Source organism: Melopsittacus undulatus, chromosome 1 (genome assembly GCF_012275295.1).
Source record: "Melopsittacus undulatus isolate bMelUnd1 chromosome 1, bMelUnd1.mat.Z, whole genome shotgun sequence".
NCBI classification, from domain to species: domain Eukaryota; kingdom Metazoa; phylum Chordata; class Aves; order Psittaciformes; family Psittaculidae; genus Melopsittacus; species Melopsittacus undulatus.
In genome coordinates, this window is record NC_047527.1 from 54,386,769 (window position 1) to 54,408,156 (window position 21,388).

Consider the following 21,388-nt stretch of genomic DNA (forward strand, 5'->3'; position numbering starts at 1 on the left):
GCACGTCTGGGAGCGTCGGTATTCTTAACTTGCAGGAGTACTGCTCCTTTTAGAAAGCCCAGGGAAGTTATAAAACTCGGCCCCAGAAGCGGTTTGGTAGGAGAGGACTGGAAGTGATCTTTAAGCACGATTGGGGATTAAGTGGGGTGACTGCCAAGGACCGCTGGCTGTGATGTATAACTAACGTATTTTTGACAGCACTACCGTGGCTTGTGTAACTGTACAGTTGTTTTGTTCTTTCTTTCAGATGCTGCGGAACAGGGGCTGATCATGTTTCCAGGCAGAGTGCTATTTTAAGCAACTTGTGCAGGATGATGGAAAACTTCAGAAATATTGCCGATGAGACATTTCCAAGCTTCTTAGGCCATTCACTGAATAGCAGTGCAAGTGTCATTCTTGAAAATGTTACTATTTCCTCAAACCCTGGCTTACCTGTTGCAGCTTCAACTGTTGCCAGGAGTAAAACAGGCTGTGACAACAGGTGAGACTGTCAGTTAATACGGATTGATAATATAAAAAAACCCAGCTGACTGGTTTGAAACATGAAGTTGTGTCTGCCTCATCCCTGGCAGTGTTCAAGGCCAGGCTGGATGGGGCTTGGAGCAGCTTGGTCTAGTGGAAAGTGACCCTGCTTGTGGCAGGGGGTTGGAAATGGATGATCCCTAAGGTCTCTTCCAACCTAAACTGTTCTATGATTTAACTTTGGAAAAGAAAAATCCTGACATTATTTGGTAGATGCTAAATCTGTTTGCTGATCAATAGCATACTGATCAGCAAACACAGGATTGACTGTATTAGCAGTGAAGAATCTGCATTAAATTCATAACTCATAAAATACTTTTATTGACTTGCCCTTTAAAAGAGTAACTTAGTTTCTGGACTAATGAGATAATAATCAGGTTTCTTTTTACTGGACTCTTCAGCTTAGTATATTCAAGTTTGAAGTTATGTAGAGAGTAATATTTTTTACGTAAGTGCTCTCTTAACTCTATTAACTCTTCATTTAGCTTACCTAAATCTGACTAATTTCAAATGGGGGAATGTGAGAACTAGTGTTATGGATATGAATTGAAGTTTAACGCAATTTATAATGATTTTTCAGCAAGGAGTAGAGCAAAGAGTAACAATTAGAAGCCTTTGCTCATTTAAGTGCTGTCCTATGACATTAACAAGAACTAAAATCAAACTTTTATACTGTGACTTTCCAGAAGTGTGTGTTCCAGATGGGATAGCATTAGCCACTAAAAATTATAATATATTTCTCTAAAGAAAGAAGACTGAAAAGAGGATCGTTCTTGTTTCTACAGGAGACTGGAGAGGGTCATTTTGGGTACATATTTGTACCTGTAAATACAGATTGTCTAGAAAATGCTAAAATACCCAAATAATTGAACTTATAGGAGATGGGTGGCCATCAGTAAGTTTGTTTTTTCTCCGTTTCTTTGAAAACAGGAGCAGTTTATATTAAAGTGATTCTGTTGTGTATTTTTCTCCCCACCTTTACAGGCTTTCTGATATCTCTGCATCCTATTTGGAAGGGAAACCATCAGCTCCATTAGGATCTTGTCACAGTAGTCAGTCAGATCCTGAGCCAGTGGGGAGATTTGCCCTCAGCTTTTGTGATGACACGTAAGTGAGATAGTTAAAATCTAATTCTGTTCTGAAATGCACATACTAGTATGTGATTTATGTGTACTATAAGCTAGTTATGGAATACTTCAGAATTTAATTGCCCACTTCAGCAGCAGCTTCTGTAGGCCTTTTGATGCAGTAAGTGGAGAGTTCAGCTGTGTCTTAGCCTGTTAGCTTACAGTGTTTGGCAGCATGGGCAGCTTTTCCTACTAAACCAGCTCCTCCATGAATTCTGAAGAGGGATACTGGCAGGCTGTGTGGAAGCATTCTGTGCAGCGCTACCCCTTAACCTGACCAGCCCTACATTAACATTGTCTTGCTGTTTAATTGACTAATTTGGCTTCATGTATATGACAGGAATGAATCTTTAGAAGTGATTATTTATTTATTTTTAAAACTATGATGGTTTGGTGTCACACTGGTTAAAAATTGATTGAGTTGAATCTGGCTTGTCTTTACCTAGTTTGCATTACATAATATAGCATTAAGCTGGTGGTTCTGGTTCATGTCATGTGTGTGAATAATAGTTTGCACTGATTTAAACTCTTCCAGCTAAGTGCAATGTAGTTTATATACAGAAATGAGCATTAATTCGTATTAAATTTACCTTCCTTGTAGTTTTTGTGATTGCTATTTCTTAGTAAATAGCTAATATTAGTGAAATAGTTTAGAGAGCATTGCTAAATTGTGGAAGTGTTGGAAGCTCTTGCATAAGTTATTCTAACCAAGGTCAAATTTGTTCTTGTTGTAGTAGAAAATGCAGTGTGTGTTTTCCTCACTGATAATATTGTACTGTAGGCAGTATGTTCCTGTAAAAACAAAGAATGTGAGATTTCAGATAATGAGTCAATGTCTTGGTTGTACTCAAGAAAAAAAACTAAACAAACATGGAATCATTGCACTTTAGACTTTCAAATGTTAGTGTTAAAGGCCAGGTTGGACAGAGCCTTGGGTGACATGGACTAGTGTGAGGTGTCCCTACCCATTGCAGAGGGGTTGGAACTAGATGATTTTAAGGTCCTTTCCAACACAGACCATTCTGTGATCTAAAATATGAAATCAAAAGTGTGGTTTCAGAACAGAATTTTAACATCTTGTATGATAAGCTTATCTGCCCGTGTGGAAGTCTCATGAAACCAGAAGTGAAAACACTTTCCCACAGAATTATCAAAGCTGTTATTTAACAGACCTATATGTAATTTCAGTAAATCATGTTCTTTATGTTTTATCCTTATTTAATGTTACGAAAGGTGTGCTGGTATTGTGGAATTATGAAAATCTTGTCCAAGGTCTGACTTGCTCTCAAATGGATTATGGAACTTTCCCAGAATAGACTCTTTTCTCCTTTACACTTTTCCCTGTTTTTGCAGAAATGAAAAAGAAATGAAGAAACAGAAAAAGTAGAGAGGCATATGTCACTAAATTTCCTCATTTGTTTCACACTTTATATTGTGAAAGTTGAAGCCCTTGTAATCTTGATGTTTATTCCTTTATTGTAAAATGACAGGCAATATGTCTGTAGAATCTTTATTAATGGGAACAGCTGTATTCCTAGATACAAAGCCAATTAAATTGGAGAATTTATTACATCTTTGTATCTAGAGATGCTGTATACTAATGTTGATCTATGTATCTCACTGAGTGACTTTTCTTTGACATAATTCTTTCTAGGGAAATTGCTACACAAGTTAAAGAACCTCAACCAACTTCTGTTAATTTGAAAAAATCTGACTCAATATACAGAGGGCAAGATCAGAATGTCATTGAGCATTTGCATCACAGTCAAAGTACTTCACTTGAGGTGTTGCCACTTGAACGATCGAAAGGTATTAAAATTGGAGAAAAATAATGTCATTTGCTTTTTATGCCATAGGTGTCTTCTCTTGACCTGTTCACTGTTTCATGGAATACTCTAAATGGGCTTTGAAAAAGAATCTCTTGGAGTTGAACAAACTGAAAACAGAGAACGCTTGTGGGTGATCTTGTGTTCCTAGTTTTCTTCCCAAACTTTGTACCTGAAGTACAAAGCTGTACAGGAAGCTGGTGAAAATAGTGTTTGGTATAAAATACTAGAATGGTAGTAGGAATCTGAATTAATTTCAGCAGCTTTACTTGCAGAAAAAGTGCAAGTTGTTTTCTGCCCCTTTTCAGCAGGAGTAAGTCTATGAGATTATATTTTAACTCTCTTTTCTTGCCCTCTTCCAACCTGTAGTAGATTTTTAACTGTAAATGTAGAAGCTGGAAACATATTTTCCTAGTGACATGATGCATGAAATAGTTCAGAATACTAGCTGTGAAAACTTTTTTTTGAAGTAGAGAGTATTGGAAGCAACGTAATATTCTGTAACTTACTTTAAAAGTGTAGATATTGATATTAAACTTGTTTGGGGTTTTTTCCTAATGCCAGTCCTGTGATTAAATACTGCATGTTTCTTAAAATTCAGTAAATATACTTAGTAAATATATACTTTTAGTCATTACCCTTTTCTAATTTTTATCTGAATATTTGTGTAGGTTTTCATGAGGTGAATATATTAATAATGTAATAGAGAATGTGTTCAGTTAGAAAGTACTATGGCTTGTAATATAAATGGGCCCCTATAAAATACAGTTCTAACAGTGATGTGTGGCTTCAGTCACTTATTATTGTAGTCTTGAAGAAGTAGCAGTAACTATGGCAACAAAAATCACGATGCTTTGGAATACAGTCTGCCCAGTTTCGATAGTGCCTGATTTTATTTAGTTAATTAGTTTTAACTTGTTGTTTATTCAATGTTTAGAGTTCTAGTTTGGAAATTACTTTTTATTCCCATTTATTACTTAAAAATTATAAGCCTTTTTTGATAAAATGTGTATGTGTATACTTAAAATGTTCTGTCTTGTGGGACTCACAACTGGCTTATGGATGGTTGTAACACCGAGATGAGTGGAAGCTGCTCAAAGGTTATCCACAAAAAGAATTGGCCCAGTAAGTGAAATGCAACAGTGGAACAGAACACTTGTTCCTACTTCTGATAGTTCAGTCTGGAACTGCTTTCTTTTCAGTACTGTGTTATACAAATCCCTAAGGCAATTATTGTCTTTCATAATTTTTACAGTTTTAGTGCTGACAAAGCCCTACCTTGTTAATTACTCCCAGATATTTTAGATCACTGTTACAAGTACATGTAAACTTCCGTATTATGCTAACATGTATGTTTTCGGGCTATTTTTATGGTGTATGCCAAGACCTTTTAAGATGTTAGGTCTGCTGTGGGCTAGAATAGTTAGCATCTAGTAGTATAACATAAGAACATAATAAAATACTGCTTACACCGCATTCTTTTGTTTCAGATCTGTCAACTGGAATATGCTTCCTTCCAGACAATAAGAATAACAAGGTGAAAGCTTTTCTAAATACAGTGAAATTAAAGGTTTTCTAATGTTAGTCATGTAATTGACTTAAGTCTGTGAGAGGAGGGAGGGAATTGAAGTGTTTATTGTCTTATGTAACAGTGCTGAATGTGTCATGCCTCCCTTTGCCTCATTTTGCAGATCACTTAACATAATTAGTCCCATGGGAGCATGACTCCACCTAATCTTTCTCAGTTGTGAGAACTGTTGTTTGCTTCTAGCCTCTGTTGTCTTGAAATCCTTTATCAGGACTGTCCATTTTATCCCCATTGTAGTTTAGCCTAACAAAAAGCCTTTTGGAATGCTTTTGGAAACTGAAGTAGACAGTATCAACCTAATTTGACTTGCCCCTGTATTTGTTAATTAGTTTGAGGAGTATTAGTTCAGGTGGCTTCAGTGTCCTCATCATTAAAAACTACTCCGTTTGTAGTAGAACAACAGTCTTCCTTCTGCCTCTGTATGTGGTGTGTGTGTTTATCCCACACCTAGCAAATAGCTACAAGTATCAGCAGGTAGCGCTATACTTTGGCTGTTTTTATCTACTGTGTGTAGAGATGCTGTTAATTATGGGCGCAGATACAAGGTAGACAGGAATGGGAGATCTCATGGTGCGTATAGAAAATATGCCTCAAGCTGTAGCCAGATGCTGTCCAATATGTACTCCTTTATTTGTCAGCTGGTATTTGCTAAATTGATTTAGTTCTCTTCCATTTGATTTTTCTAGGGGCCACAGTGGTCAATGAGTTGCAGTTGAATGCTCACAGGCTGTCATGTGAAAACCATAATTCAAGTTTCTCTCAAATTCTTTACTTTCTGAACTTTGACTTTTTTGATGTCTGTGAAAGATGAGGTGTTTATTACAAAGAATGTGAGATTTAATCTGAATCAGATATTATGTTGTGCTGTTTTTATAATCATTTAGTTATATAAAAGATACAGTATTTACAGTTAGCTCGATTCAGCTGAAACTCTACTTTTTAAGTAATTTAGTATGCTCATTTGAAGAAGCATTGTTTTAACAGCACAGGAAAGTATTGAGAGTTGTCTGTACTTTGAAATTGGGATTGCAGCTTAATAAAGAGAGGAGTAAACTCTTCAATGCAATGGTTTAGTACTTTTTCGAGGTCTTTTAAGTTTGGTGTCATTGGGATGCCTTTTCCCTCTTTCACCTTCATGATCCCTGTGTTTCTTGCTGTTCCCATTCTGGAAGGTAGCAGGCAAAAGTCCATTGGAACTAGAATGTTTGCTGGGATGAGTTAATTGTTATTAACTGAATTTATACAGTAGTTAGTAACTCATAGAAACATTTCTGTATCGATGCTTTTCACAGGTTGATCCATCTGAAGCATCTGAAAAACTGGTAGAAGGTGGAATCTCAAGTGATCCCCTTAGCAATAGCCTTTCAAGTTTTTTAGAAAATGAGAAACTCACCTCTTTTGGAAGCTCAGAAGAAGATTCCACTGGTAAGCGTGTTTATAGCTCTGGGTAGCTGAGTCTAGAGTTTTGGCTTAATGTTATTGCATACTGGAGAAGAAAGGTATTGTTTTACTGAAATATTTAATACAGGATTATGCTTGATCAGAAACTAGTATTAGGAATATTAAAACTGTTCACTGGGAAACTAGCTGTTTTAAAATTGTCATAGGAGTAGGTGAGTATGGGATCACACTTGGAAGTTCAGTCTAAAATAAACATCCAGCCTGTTACTGTGAATCAAAATACAGGTAAAAATGTGGGCATTTGTTTTATAAAGTGGTGACCCTAGCTACAGTTTCAGTTTAGATTGAGATAAACTGGTGAAAAACATGTGCATGCAGTTAGAATTAACCTTTATGTGAGATTCAGTTCAGCTCTCTAGATGCCACACATGCAGGTGACATCCAAGTTGAAAGTCTAGTTTATGCTTGGGGACAAAAGTGAGAACTTGAGTTTTGTGTACTAAACAAGAGTTTTGAAGTTTCTCTGCCCTTCCAGTGGCTGCTGCTGAAGGACAAACATGCTGCTCTTTATTAATGCACTTGACTTTGCACATAACCTGAAGGATGACGGGGTATGTTCTCAGATGCACCAAGAATGAGGAAGGCAGATTGATAAATATTTACTGCTCTCTTGAGATCAAGCAGCCCTGCATTCAAGTAGAGTTAATGGGAGTTAAAATGCTAGCATATAGTCCTCTTGTTTTGCTGTATATCCCTCGTCATGGGGTAAGATAATTACATGCTTCTGTGACCAGGTTATTTTTACCTGAAAACCATGATAATTCTACTCTGAGTGTGAGTGTGTTGTGAGACTCAGTGTATTAAACATTATGGAGTTGCTATGCAAGTATGTCAGGTGATATTAAATGTCTGTGAAAGGTGAATAGGATATTTTCTTCTCTTTCCATAGATGACGATATTGATGATGAAGAGTTCTTTGATAACCAACTAGAAGCCTACTTTGAGCAGCTGATGCAACCAGAAGTGGCAAGAGGAGACACTGACATACAGAAACTCTCAGAATGCTGTACAGCGCTGCAGCTTTCTGAAAATGGCTTACTTCAAGTAGGTTTAAAGTAAAGTTCAAAGCTCAGCATGTGCAATGGCACTTGACAAACCCAAATACTGTCCAACAGGTAACATGTGCAGCAAAGGATTATTTTTAATTTTGAAGTTAGCAAATACAGCTCTTACCCATAAACGGAGCTGTGTGAGCGAGTTTCTGACTTTTTCTGTTCACTCTGCAAGGTTTTCCCTAGGGAGGAAAAAAGAAAAAAGGAAAGGAAAGAAATTGGGGAGCTGTTTTTGTATTTTTCTCTTCCTTGTAGTGCAGTGTTAGCAGCTGATTCACTGCTTGTTAAAGAAGGTCTTGCTGTTTATGAAATAAGGTGGAATTAGGCTAGGAGCTGGCTGTCCTAAGAGGCATTAGTCAGGAAGGTTTGCAGCAAAGCTATTATGGGGTCTTCTTTATTCAGAGGTTTCCTACACCTGTCTAACCTTGTTCCTCGCACTTCTTTTGTGTCATACAACCAGTTTATACAATCATTTTAATCACTGGTTTATTACCTTGCATAGCGAGGTCCAAGGTTTTATTGAGCGTATAGCATTACAGAGACTCTTGTTTCCAGGAGAGTAAATAATTTGCTCAAATAATCTGTCACTGTGTGAGCTTGCCCAGAGCAGGGAAGTGTGATTGACTTATATGGTTAAATCAACTGTAGCTTTTGAAATATCCAAAATTTCCCAACTGATATCAGAGTTTCCAAGCTGTGGGAAGTGATATGTTAACCTTATAGAAGTAGTCTGATTGCTGATCTGTGGCTGTATGTGAAGAAATGGATAGGTGGTTGTTGAAGAGTGTGAATAACACAGTTCTGCTCTCTGATCTCAGGTCTTCTCTATTTGTGTAAGATGTCCTTGCTTCATGGCCATTGTGTCTGTGTTGGTGGGTTAGGTACAGCAGGTTACGAGTAGGATTTGGAGTCATCAGCCAGAAGAGGAGGAGGAGCAGCATGGTGCTCTTGTTAAAGGGAATGAAAGGATGTGATAGGAGTAAGAAGAGGTCTTTGTCTTCTTGCTGTATATGATCTTTGAGGCAGATGCATGCATGGATTGGCATAGCCAGGAACTTGGTGGTGCTAGCAGCTAGGGATGCCTCTAGCAGTGGCACATGAGCAAACAAATAATGATAATCTCTTTATTAGAGATTTTTTTTAATATTGTAAAAACAATTGTTGTGTAATTATTTTCGTTGTATTTGTTCTCATGTAACTTAAAGGAGAACTTTCAGGTTCCTCACACTTACCAGCCTGTGACAGGAGTAGACTCTGGAAATGTTAGTGATGAAGATGCACAAAATCAAGGGATAACTGGATGTCCTGAGCAAAGAGAAATGCTGCCCAGAGCAGTACGGCAACTGGTATGTGATGGAAATTGTTATTAGAATTTCTGTTTGTCACAGAGAGTAAGACTGTAGAAGATGGGATTGTGTTTGAGAACTCATTAGAGGTTGAACTAACAACCCAACCTTTCTTAAAAAAAAGTAAAATTACCATTATGGTTTTATATATGTATTTTAGATATATTTTATATATCTTTTTTAGAAATATTTTTCAAACATAGTTGATTTGGACTAATTTGTACCTAGAACAGTTAGTACAAACAGTTAACAACTGCACTTCTGACACTTTTCAAATTATTATTGTTTTCTAAGAATTCCGTGACTCCTGGACATGTGCCACAATCCTGTGCTGCTGCTGAGTTGCAATTAGATTCCCTTTATCTTCAGTGCAAGGACAGTCATAAAGCTGATGTCTCAGATGTTCTTCCAAAGCAAGAAATACAGTCCTCTCAGTGTCAGGCTGCTGCTTCTGATGCTGAAGTACTACACACATCAGGAGGATTTTTGGGGCAGCATACCACTCCTGAAGTTCCTAGTGCAAAAACACCTCAGACAAATGCAACTGAATGTGAAGTCAGTCTTCTCGATACTTACCTGTCTCCAACTGCAGACAGCTGTGAGAACATAAGTTTAGCTACAGCAGACAAAGGTTGGTTGTTTTAGATATCTGTATGATTGTGATCAGACTCCATTGCATAGCAAAAGAAATAAAATCATAAGTTAGGCATTTTGCTGTAGTTGTGCAAGATAGTAGTAAAAACCAATGCAGCATGAAAAAATGCTGACTTGTTTTTATTTAAAAAATACTGACTGTTGTATATTTCACTTAACTGTTATTTATTTGATGAAGAAACTAGTTTAAGTTTGTAGTTGCAGCATCTTTAGCTATGTTGGTTTTTTTTTTTTTTAACTTGCTGCTGACTTCTGGCAAGTGAATGCCTTCATCTTAAAAACTTCAAGATTTTGCCATATTCCTTTTAATTTTAATAGTGTGGCATTTGCTATATCTTTCAGATGATGTACCACACAGCATTGTCTACCAAAATGAAGAAGGCAAATGGGTGACTGATCTTGCATATTACACTTCATTTGATGAAGAACAAGATTTAAATCTGTCTGAAGATGATAAAGTAAATGAGGAGTTTATTACTGGATGTATGTAACCTTTTTTCTCTTTAGTTGCTGTTGTTACCTGTAATAGTGTTAAGCAAACTTTTTTTTTTTTTTTCACTTCCACAAATCAGTATTTGGTGTTGCAAAGCCTCCAGGCTTTAGATACAACAAATTATTTGAAAGTTGAAGTTGATAGTTGATAATGATACCATCATTATTAGAAGTTATAGCTTCTTTCCAAGTTTCCTACTTTTCCCATGTTCCTGTGTTTTGTTTTGTTTCAGAAAGCATTCTAACATGTGTCATCGGTCCCTATTTTATGAGTGAAAGTAAATCCTGTAGTTGTCATTTCCACAGTTTTTCCTTTGGACTTTAATCACTGTTATCGTTTCAAGAAGAGAAAACAGCAGTCATATTCTGTCTTCCATGATGGTTACAAGACAGGAAATAATTGTAAACAAGAAATTACTACAAAATCAACTAGAATGTGCCAAGAGCTGCTGAATTCACTAGCTGGTGTTTTTTCGAGAAGCCCTTGGGAATGTTTTGATGCTGACAAAATGGTACTGAAAGATGTCGGAGCTTGTTAAAAGGCTTTATGGGAGTCAGCTTTTAACAAATTCCAGGTCTTTTTGAACCTCTGTTTACTTAAAACTTGGGCATTTTCCTTAAGCTATCTCAGACTGATCTTCACGAGTTTGTATGTTTGTCATAGAGGCTTGGATAAATAGTGCTGTAGACAAATCAATTTCTTACCCGCAAAATATCAGATTCAAGCAAAAGTATTTCTCTTAGACTCTAATAGTTTCCAAAGTTTACATAGATATGAATGGGCTAATGTATTCTAAAGACATCCACAGTCCACTCAAGGTTTTTCTTTCAAAGAGAATGCTGTATATGTTGCTGTGTAGAGTTATTTATTTTGAATGAGTAATAAACCAGGGCTGATTGATTGAAATATCTTTCAACATGGTAGCAGTTTTCAGCTGGAACAAGCAAATGTGATCCAGTTTGGTAGAAACTTCCCTGCCTACCATGCCAGTAAAGCAGAGTTCCTCCATTATTTTTCAAAAGCCAGGATATTTCAGATGCTTTTCAGCATCTCAAGATTAACCTGAGGGTTCTAAAGTAATTGGAATATTTGACTGTTGTAAATTTTTCTAAGGCTTCTTGGCTTGTTCCAGCATGATGGATTTTAAAAGCAATTCTGCTTTTGAGCTGTTTAGGGATGCTGGTGAGCGACTCTTCATTAGGGACTGTAGTGATAGGACAAGGGGTAATGGGTTGAAACTTAAACAGCAGAGGTTTAGATTGGCTATAAGGAAGAAATTCTTTACTGTTAGGGTGGTGAGGCACTGGAATGGGTTGCCCAGGGAGGTTATGAATGCTCCATCCCTGGCAGTGTTCAAGGCCAAGTTGGATGAAGCCTTGGGTGATATGGTTTCGTGTGAGGTGTCCCTGCCCATGGCAGGGGTGTTGGAACTAGATGATCTTAAGGTCCTTTCCATCCCTAACCTATGATTCTATGATTCTATGACTTACCCCTTTATACGGTAGAAGACGTGCTTTCAGACTCAGTATGGTTAGCATTTTTCTGGCTGCTAGTTTGCCTGTCTGTCTGCAATGCTCAAGTGTGATGCTTGACAGCTGAGAGATTTTATTTGTAGGGACAGAAAGGAAATGTTACATCTGGTGCTTCTGAGTCTCGTTTATGACATATCTATATCTGTCAGCAAACTGTGTGCACAGTGTATTCTTTTATAGAATAGTGCAGGATTGCTCACTTGACAGTTTGGTGCTTCAGGAAGTCTTCAGAGAGCTGTATGGCTTACACAGACATTTAAGTAAGAACTGATATTGACTTTAGAGTTCAACTGTATTTAGCAATTATTGATACTGCTAGGTTTACTTTAGGAAATGCAGTTGGATTCCTTGTTACAGCTGTATTCCAACTTTGTGTCCTCAGAGTATGCGTTGCTACTTCCCATAAGTAGTTTTATGGACAGCAGTTCATTTTTGACTTATTCCTCCATTTGTCCTATGCCCTCTATGACTGGGGATGCTGTGTGTATAAGGCCACATATTTTATAAGTTTTGATGGGCTTAATAAGACATTAACATAAGGTGGTAAAGCAGCATCTCTTGATCGCTTTTTCACATAATTTTCGCAAAGTTATTTAAATAGTGTTCATTGTTCTGTAAATGATAATTGTGAAAATAATCCAAACATTTGAATTTAAAAGTAGTATTGATTTATTTGGCCTGTTCATTTGCACATGTATTTCATGAACTGGTACAAACCAGCCTGTTTCTTCTGCTCCAATTCACCATCTTGATGAAAATTTCAAAATCAAACGTATTAAAAGTTTCTTTGGAAGTAACTGTATGATGCTCAATTGTAACTTGTATAGGTAGCATAATTTATGAAAAGTGGTAGTTTGGTTTGGAGTTTGGAGGCTGTAGGATACTTTCTTTGTTTACCACTAAGTTAGTTAGCTAAATGATTTTACTTTGGTTCCTAAAGATCCAGGGAGTACTTTTTAAAGCCTAATTTAATATGAACATTTTTAACCATAACTGGATGGAATAACTCCTTTTGTGTCCCAAATGGTCTCAGACATAGAATTAGGTATTGCAATATCTGTCCCTCAAAGTATAGTTTAATGATGCAAAATAATAATGACAGCACATAATAACTTATGCCTTATTTTAATACTTCTTCTCTTTGGCTTTAAGCTGAAGCAGCTGCTATGATAGCACAAGACCAGGAAGAATTTGAGAAAGCACACAAACTTGTGCAGGTAAGTTATGATCTCAGTGTAAACAGAGTAGTTCTCTAATTTATTTGTAAGTTACAACTTCTGAAATCCTTTTGTGTGCAGGGAGGAAAAGCAGACATTCTAAATGCATCTGAATTAGCAGATACTTCATGGAAATCAGCCAATAGCTGTATTCTGCTGAGAAATCCTGATCCTGATAAAGATGCCAGTTATTTACGGTTGTCTTTGGGGGAGTTCTTTGGTCAGAGATCTGAAGCTCTTGGTTGTCTTGGTGGAGGCAGTGATGTAAAGCGGGTATGTATCTTAATATTAAGGCACAATGCAACAACTACAAAAACAACAAGGCACTACTTTGGTTTTATTTTGTTTTTTTATATGTTGTAATTAATTTTTTTCTGAGAAATACTTTTCTGAGTTCACTTGCAAAGGAAATTCTCTATGTGTGACAGGTCAGGGTTGGCTTTTCTTTCCCACTTGGAATTTCTGATGTAAAGGCTGGCTGGTGTTATCAATGCATCTTGATCTTTACCAATTAGTCAGGGTTAGAGGGAAAGTACACCATATACAGGGTGCACATTGGAGGTCCAGGCAAATGATCCACATCATAGTTGAATGAAATGGTGCTCAGACAGGGGTGTTTAAGCAGTGAGGATATCTTTGAATGACTATCGATAGTTGATGTGCTAGTTAGAGTTAGACAGACACCCAACTTCAGTAAAAGTATAAGTATCTCAACTCTTAACTTACTGACATACTTCTGTATGCTTCTTGCATCTGTCTCATACATGTCTCTTTTCTGCTGTTGGTAGACAGTATTTCATCTGTGTTGTAGACCCACAAAAAAATGGGGAAGTGTGTACAAGGGAAGGAAGAAGTCAAACATGCATGTGTAATTCAGTTGTGTCCTGGTGAATTGGTAGAGTTGGCATGTTCTATCCTGGCACATTCAGAGGCTGAGTGGCAGAGCATGCCTCCAGGCAGACACAATGAGAGCATATCTACTTTCTTTTGGCTAACTGGTATAAATAAGTTAATGTATATATTGGAAGTGTATGTATTTGGATTAGGCATTGCCAATGCTAAGAGGCACATGTTATTTTTTAGTGGTATGATAGCCAAACTCCAGCTGCGAGGCACTGTGGCTAAAACTGCTTTGCAAGCTCAGTAAACCTGTTCATTAATGATTAAATTTACTCATGCTGTATTACTGGTTTTTGGCTTTTTTTTTTTTTTCCATAGCCATCTTTTGGTTACTACATTACATCTCCGAAGAAAAGGCAGCCTGTTGCTTTGCTAAGGCAGTCTGATGCATCAGGAGATGACTTCAGCCAAGAGATTTCACAATTGTCTGAGGTGTTTCAAGGTAACTGACGACCAGAACAGTCAGCCCTAGACTTTGATCATAACAATAGTTAAGAATTACCTGCATATAGCTATTAAAGACTATGAAGACTAATCTGTGATGGAAAGTTTTCACTCCCCAAATATCTTTTTTTTACTGTGAGCACCTCCTTCACCTCTTCCCCCTGAAAAACACAGGACCTAAAGAAGTACTACCCTGAATTATCTTGGATATTTCAGTATTTCCAGACACTGGATAACTATCAGTATGTCTTGTAATAATTTAAAGTCTGTTCAGAGTTGTTCTGTTGAAAAAGCTGTATCAATGTGGTACCAAAACCCAACCACCACCAAAAAAAAAAACCAACCCCAAAACTCAAACAAACCAACCACCCAGAAATTTGGTTTATTTGTTCATATAGATATAGAGGGTATGGGGAAAGAAGAAAAACAATTCAGGTTGTAATTGGGCTGACAGTGTGTGCATTAGCATAGTTTACTTTTTATTCTGCCATCTTTAAAGAGCAGTAAAAAGTTACACTATCATGACATCTGCTTATTTTAAAGTAATGATTTAGGAGATTACTCCAAAATTATATATGCAAAGATCACAACATGTATTTTCGTGTATATATATGCCTATCAACTTACGATGTTATGTTTAGGTTATGTTTAGAAAGGGTGGGTGCATTTTAAAGCATCTCTACTGCTTTTAGTATTACTGGGGCAATATCAATATTTATGAACCTGCTTGTACAAATAGTCTAGTGGCTTAAATACGTTTTTGCGTTAGTGAAAAATATCCATCAGGCTTTTATAGAGCCTACTTTGAAACAGCTTTACAGCTATAATCTTCCTAATGCTGAGACCTTGCAAATATTATAAAGGGTTTCTTAATTATTATTTTAATAAAATGTTAGTGTACTTAAATTCACTATACAACAATCTAGACTTTTGTCAAAAAATACCAGATGTTCATTGAGTTCATGACTTCCATTTGGTTAAATCATAGTTATAATTGTTTTTTTGAATAATAGAAAAGTATCCTAATGTGCTCTTCAGTATTTTGTATAAATGCTAGAGAAGGTAGATATTTGGGTCACTTTGTGGCTAAAATATTAATAGTTACTGCCATCTGGTTTTAAGAAGTACTGGCAATAATATTCTTTATCAGGAATACCAGTATAGAATTCCTGCTTAAGGAGCAGCAGGTGAAGAGGAAGCTGAGAGGTCAGCAACTTGAGAAGTGTGTTACCTCAAATACAAAATATGTTCAAACCCCAAATATCTGCCTTAAGAACAGAAGTAAGAGGGGGGGGACGGGGGGGATGGGGGGGGGGGGAAGAAAAAACAAACCCAAACAACTTCTTCCCACCCTCCCAAACCAAATCCAAACTAAAAATGTTTGTTGTTCCATATTTCTCAACCGTCAGAGGATCTTTAAAAGTTGGTTTAAGTGTTCTAGGGAGTCCAGACGTTTTCTTTCAAGCAGGAAGTCATTTGTCAAAATGGTAGCCTCTAGATCTCATATAAGCAATACCTCCTAGTTGGAGTTTGATCTCCTGATTGGGAAGATTAGTTATGGTTTGCTGTTTGTCCTAAACATAATCCTTCAAAATCACCATTCTATTGCTATCTCAAACACTCTCTCTAGCATAAGGATATTGGCTTTACTCAGATTTAATTGTTGTAGTTAACTACTGGCGTTTGGTCTATGATTATATTATGTTATGAACATTGTTTTATGAAAGTGTTTAACTTATGGTAATATGATAAACTGCCTGAAAATAAAATTTGAAGAGTGTGAGCATGGTATTCATAATGGCGTTAATTTTGTGACTTGAATGTAAACTTTGAGTACTGTACAGGAAACAATTGATGCATTTCGATTTGTGCCTTTACAGCACCTCTTTTTTCTATAAAAAAAAGGGGGGGGAGTGTGTGTATCCCAAGAATGCAGAAGTTTAGACAATTTTCTTACTGTAAATTAATTTCCTATCTTTTTCTTTGTTCTTAGGTGACTTAGAAGCACAAACAAAAGAACACAATAATTCTCCCAGCTGTGAGGGTGCGTGGGATAGAATGGATACTGCAGCTGAAATGCTTAAAAGCATCAATACAGAAACTACTACCAAAAACAGAGCAAAGGTATTTCTAGTATTTTTCTATTAAGTGCAACTATGAACTTGAACAAAATCTGAATAACTTTAGTTATTATTGTTTCTTTGAATGTAGATAAATTTAGGACATTCATATCAGCTCATTGATTTTTATATTGATCAGGTTCTCTGGGAAGATACTGTGTATTTGGTCATGGTAAATTGTCTACTGTTTGTTCTGATGTGATTTTTACTACACTTTAGGATTTTAAAAGTTTTACGGGAACTAAGGCTTCTGAGCACTGTCTTTGTTTGATCTTCAAAAGAAACCAAACAAATTTGTGGAGTAGACTTAAAAAATCACAACAAGAATTACGCCTATTGCAGTGTTTCTTTTTAATAGACGATTAAAAACGTGGCAACTAGAAATGTTACTACAGTACCATATACAAAAATGCCAAATAATTAAAATAAACAAAATGCAGAAAACAAAACACTAGAAGTTCTCTTAATTTGGTGCTTAACTCATTTGGTTTATTGTAGGATGGTATTCAGAAAGACAAGTTTGAAGACAGCCAATCTAATAATTCTGACTCTGTTCTAAGTATTAGCACAATTGCATCTGCTATTGCTAATGCTTCCTCCAGTGCTGATCCTTCCCAGTTAGCTGCTATGATGATGGCACTCTCCAATAAAAATAAAAGAACATGTTTCGTTACTGGAATTGTTAAAGAGAAAGTACTTCCTGCTAATCAGACATTATCCAGCCATGTGGATAACAGTGCGTTTGATATGGAAAAATACCTCAAAAAAACAGATGACATTGGACATGAAAGTGAGTGCGAGAGTGTTGTAACACATGAAGCGTCTGATACGTTCTTACTGGGTAAAGATAAAGATATTCTTTCAGAAGACTTCATAAATAATCATAGCAAGCAGCAAGAAATAGAGAAGCAATTTCTGGATTATTTTAATGAAGAAAATTATACTCAGAATTTCTCTAGTCTGTCTGGTGTTCCCACCCATGAAGATGTGACTGCAAACGGGGCTAAGCATTCAGACAAATCGTCAGATTTAGCCAACAGTGAACACTTACAGTCGCTGAATATTGGTCGTAGATCAGATAGGCTCAATACTCAAACCTCACCTACTGGAAATGAAGTACAGGTATGTGGAATTCCTTCAGCAGCAGAAATGGAAGTGGCACAGAGAAGTCCACTTCCTTACCAGACTGACAATCTCAGTAGTAGATGTTGTATCAGGGAAGACACAGAAACAGTAGATCAAGGAACAAATGCTGTTGCTGAGTTGTGTAATGATTTGGAGGAGAGAAGTGTGGGAAATACTTTGTCACTCAGCAACTTAAAAAATGCCAAGCCATCTAGAAAATATGTCTCAGTAAGTCCTGCAAAAGCAATGCCTATACAGAGACTGAATAGTGATGAAAAGAAGCAAGATGCAAAAATAGAGAAGAGAAACAAAGATGCCAGTATTGCTTGCAGTGGGAATACTAAACACGTAACTTTTGAGAAGCTCTCCCCAACTTCTCAGAATAGTACTGGTAAGTAAACCTATGTAAATGTAACCAGATGTTAAGGCTTTTCTTGACAGTAGCCTTGTTCCCTGTGCTTAAATAAACACCATTATTAAATTCTGTTTATTTACCAGAACATAAACCTATTTTACCTGAATGTGACCTGCAGTCTCTGGAGGATGAGCAGTGTACCTTCAGACCTTCTACTTCACCACTCATTCACTCTTCTCCTAGTGAGACATCAGGAACAGCATTTTCAGGGTAAATTCCTTGGTCCAGGTTATGAGAATTATTAATACTTCATAAGGATTTTTGAGGGACAGATTTTAGTTTGAATGTTGTCCTTGATCTCAGTTTATAAAAGATCTTTATTAGGCTAAAACTACATTCTTTAGACTAAGCTTTCTGTTTGCTTCTATTATGTGTATAGGGAAGCAGTCTTAAGCAATTGTTAACTTCTTATTTTCGTCACTGGCCTGGTGAGACATAGATGCTGTGTGGGTACATTGTTGCTTCTGCTCAAGTTTATCCAGTATTGCAAGAATACAGAATACTCAGCCTCTTAGATACGTTGGATACTTAAACCTTTGTGTTGGTAGAGCTATAAAATTCCATACTTACTAACTGTTGTTCTAGTGTAATTTACCTTTTATAAATAAAGCTATTTGTTTGGGGGTTATGCTGTTAATTGCACCAACGCTTGACACTGTATAGATCAATTAAGATGTGCTTTTTAAGGTTATAGCTATTTCACTCTTATTTCTCTCCTTATTATGAGGGAGGATGGATAGAAATATTTGTACTGCTTTTGACCACTTCATATTTTAAAATGGCCACTTACACCTAAGATCTAAGGCTTTCTTAGTGACAGAAAGGGCAATATTACTTAAATGAGTTCCCATAACAATAAGTGTTATATAAATGATAAGATTACAATTAAGATGATTATGTAGTTGTAAACATATAAATGTGACCAGTAACCAATATACATTCTTCTAAGAAGAGGAGGCAATAATTTCTTTGCCTTAAGTTCACTGTTTGATATTTAGCTACAGTTAGTGTTGAACATGCTCTTAGAATTATAGGCTGTCTGGCATTTCTCAAAAGTTAAAATGTGCAGAAGTATGTGTATTTTTGCGAGCATATTATATAGACATTAGAATTTCCACTTAAAAATTGTCAGTGACTTTGTTTTCATGTCACTATTTCTTGTTTGACAAAGGGGTGAGAGATGCTGTGTTTTGAGGTGTGTGAAATGAAGAGAATCTCAACAGTAAATGGGAAATAATAATGTGTGGTGCCTGGGATATTGGATGTTTTCATTTGACAGTTTTACATCCAGTTAGATATAAGTATATTGATTCACTTTTTTAATAAGTTGTGTTGTTTCTGTGACCTCAGCATCTGAGTAGAGCCATGGGATTCTGGTGCTTTGCCTTATGGATTTATGTCCCATGAAAATGAGGTTATGTACATCAAAGCGAGAATTTATAAAGATTAATTGAGAGCTGATGTCTTTTTTGTACTGACTGTACTAAACAGAATGGCTGCGGAAGTTGACTTTTAGAATAGTATAGCTAATGTGTAGCACTGGTTTTCTTGGGGGTAGTATTAGAGATACATTCTAATACTGACATACTTTATATCTGTTTTTCAGGTCTGAAATTGACTTTATTAGCCAGTCATGTTACCAGGAATCTTCTTGCAAAGAAAGTGTACTACTACCTCAGTCATTTTACTCAAGTCCTAGCATGAGCAGATTAACCTATGTCTCTGCATCTGGCAGTACCCTTAAGAACACAGCTGTAATAAATAATCCAGAGATGTACTGGGTAAGAAAATCTTGAACTGTAAATATGTATTAATTCCCCTACATTAAAACAAACAAACAACACCACACCTCTCTCTCAACCCCGAACCAAACCCTTTTAAGGTCAAAATAATTAAAAATTAGAAAAGCTGTAAGAGCTCATTAACAGTTCAAGACATGCTGTGCATAGGGAGAATGTATCCTCATTTTCCCCCACTCCTTTTTAAAATGTAAATAGAATCATAGAATAGTTAGGGTTGGAAAGGACCTTAAGATCATCTAGTTCCTACCCCCCTGCCATGGGCAGGGACACCTCACACTAAACCATGTCACCCAAGGCTCTGTCCAACCTGGCCTTGAACACTGCCAGGGATGGAGCATTCACAGCTTCCCTGGGCAACCCATTCCTGTGCCTCACCACCCTAGCAGTTAAGAAGTTCTTCCTTATATCCAATCTAAACTTCCCCTGTTTAAGTTTTAACCCATTACCCCTTGTCCTATCACTGCAGTCCCTAATGAAGAGTCCCTCCCCAGCATTTCTTATAGGCCGCCTTCAGATACTGGAAGGCTGCTATGAGGTCTCCATGCAGCCTTCTCCAGGCTGAACAGCCCCAACTTTCTCAGCCTGTCTTCATACAGGAGGTGCTCCAGTCCCCTGATCATCCTCGTGGCCCTCCTCTGGACTTGTTCTAACATGTTCCATGTTCTCAACATATGAAGACACCAGAACTGCACACAGTACTCCAAGTGAGGTCTCACAAGAGCAGAGTAGAGGGGCAGGATCACCTCCTTCAAGCTGCTGGTCATGCTCCTTTTGGTGCAGCCCAGGATATGGTTGGCTTTCTGGGCTGTGAGCACACACTGAAGCAGGCTCAGGTTCAGTTTCTCATCAACGAAATTCTGAAATAGATTGTGATAAATGCACAAACTCTAATGAATGTAAACATAGTGAAACATTGAAAGAGCTACTCACTTCTGAAGAAAGTTAGATTTAGCGTATTTTTGCCCTTTCATTTTTTCCTCAATTTTTTGATAAATCATTCTGGTTTTGAAGTGCAGTATGGTATTCCAGTAGTAGTTTGCAGGATCTGTATCTGCTTTCATCGCTCCTGAGGCTCAATTTCTGCTCAGCTTCAGCTCTTAGGAGAATACTTTTCCTGCTTTTTTTTGTCATGAGAAATGTTTATAAATGCATGTTTTGGCTTTATCGTATTTTTCAGGACTGAGGTTGTCATTTCCTACCGACTGTCATTCTGACAGTTCTTACTGGTTTAGCAAAGAGTGAACTTTGAGAGCAAAACTTTTGTTCAGACTTGCAATATTATGCTGATTAAGATAATTGACATTCTTTTATCTAAATCCATGGGCCCCTTGGAATCTGGAATCTTTCTGTTATGCCTCCCCCCTTCCAAACTGTGTGGAAATGTGGATGGAACTTAAAAATAGAAATGCTATCTACTCTTATTATTTTTAATTAGCGCAGGGTGAGGCTTTTCAGAACTGGTTGTTAGTGAAGGCTTAGTGAAGCTTTCTGTCTAAAGAAAGCACCACTAGCAATGTTCCTTCATGCTGAAAGCATCAGGAAGAAGGAAGCATGTGTCTGGCCTATAGTCCATTTTGTTCTAGGTGTGGTTGCACAGGGAATTATCTTTTTCATCCTGATGTTTCCAGTGGGAATTACAGTCCAGCAGGAAGGAACCCAAGGGCCAATTTAAGTGGGTATTTGCTTGTAGTCTTTGCTGGTGTAGCATCAGCTCTTGGGTTTGTATTATGTTTGAAATGCATATGGTTCTAGGTTCCTGTCATC

At 37.0% G+C, this 21,388-nt stretch overlaps 1 protein-coding gene across 1 annotated transcript in view; it reads left to right on the forward strand.

Moving 5' to 3' along the window:
* The first annotated feature begins 278 nt into the window (after positions 1–278).
* CEP192 (centrosomal protein 192) overlaps positions 279–21,388 on the forward strand; it is a 62,219-nt gene continuing 41,109 nt past the window's right edge. Inside the window, 16 exon segments of the mRNA XM_031052953.2 lie at positions 279–481; positions 1,507–1,629; positions 3,304–3,458; positions 4,966–5,012; positions 6,356–6,488; positions 7,414–7,568; positions 8,782–8,922; positions 9,217–9,553; positions 9,919–10,059; positions 12,754–12,818; positions 12,900–13,091; positions 14,037–14,160; positions 16,156–16,286; positions 16,781–17,798; positions 17,906–18,032; positions 19,429–19,603. Coding sequence (XP_030908813.2) covers positions 312–481; positions 1,507–1,629; positions 3,304–3,458; positions 4,966–5,012; positions 6,356–6,488; positions 7,414–7,568; positions 8,782–8,922; positions 9,217–9,553; positions 9,919–10,059; positions 12,754–12,818; positions 12,900–13,091; positions 14,037–14,160; positions 16,156–16,286; positions 16,781–17,798; positions 17,906–18,032; positions 19,429–19,603 — 3,234 coding nt within the window. The 5' untranslated portion in view covers positions 279–311.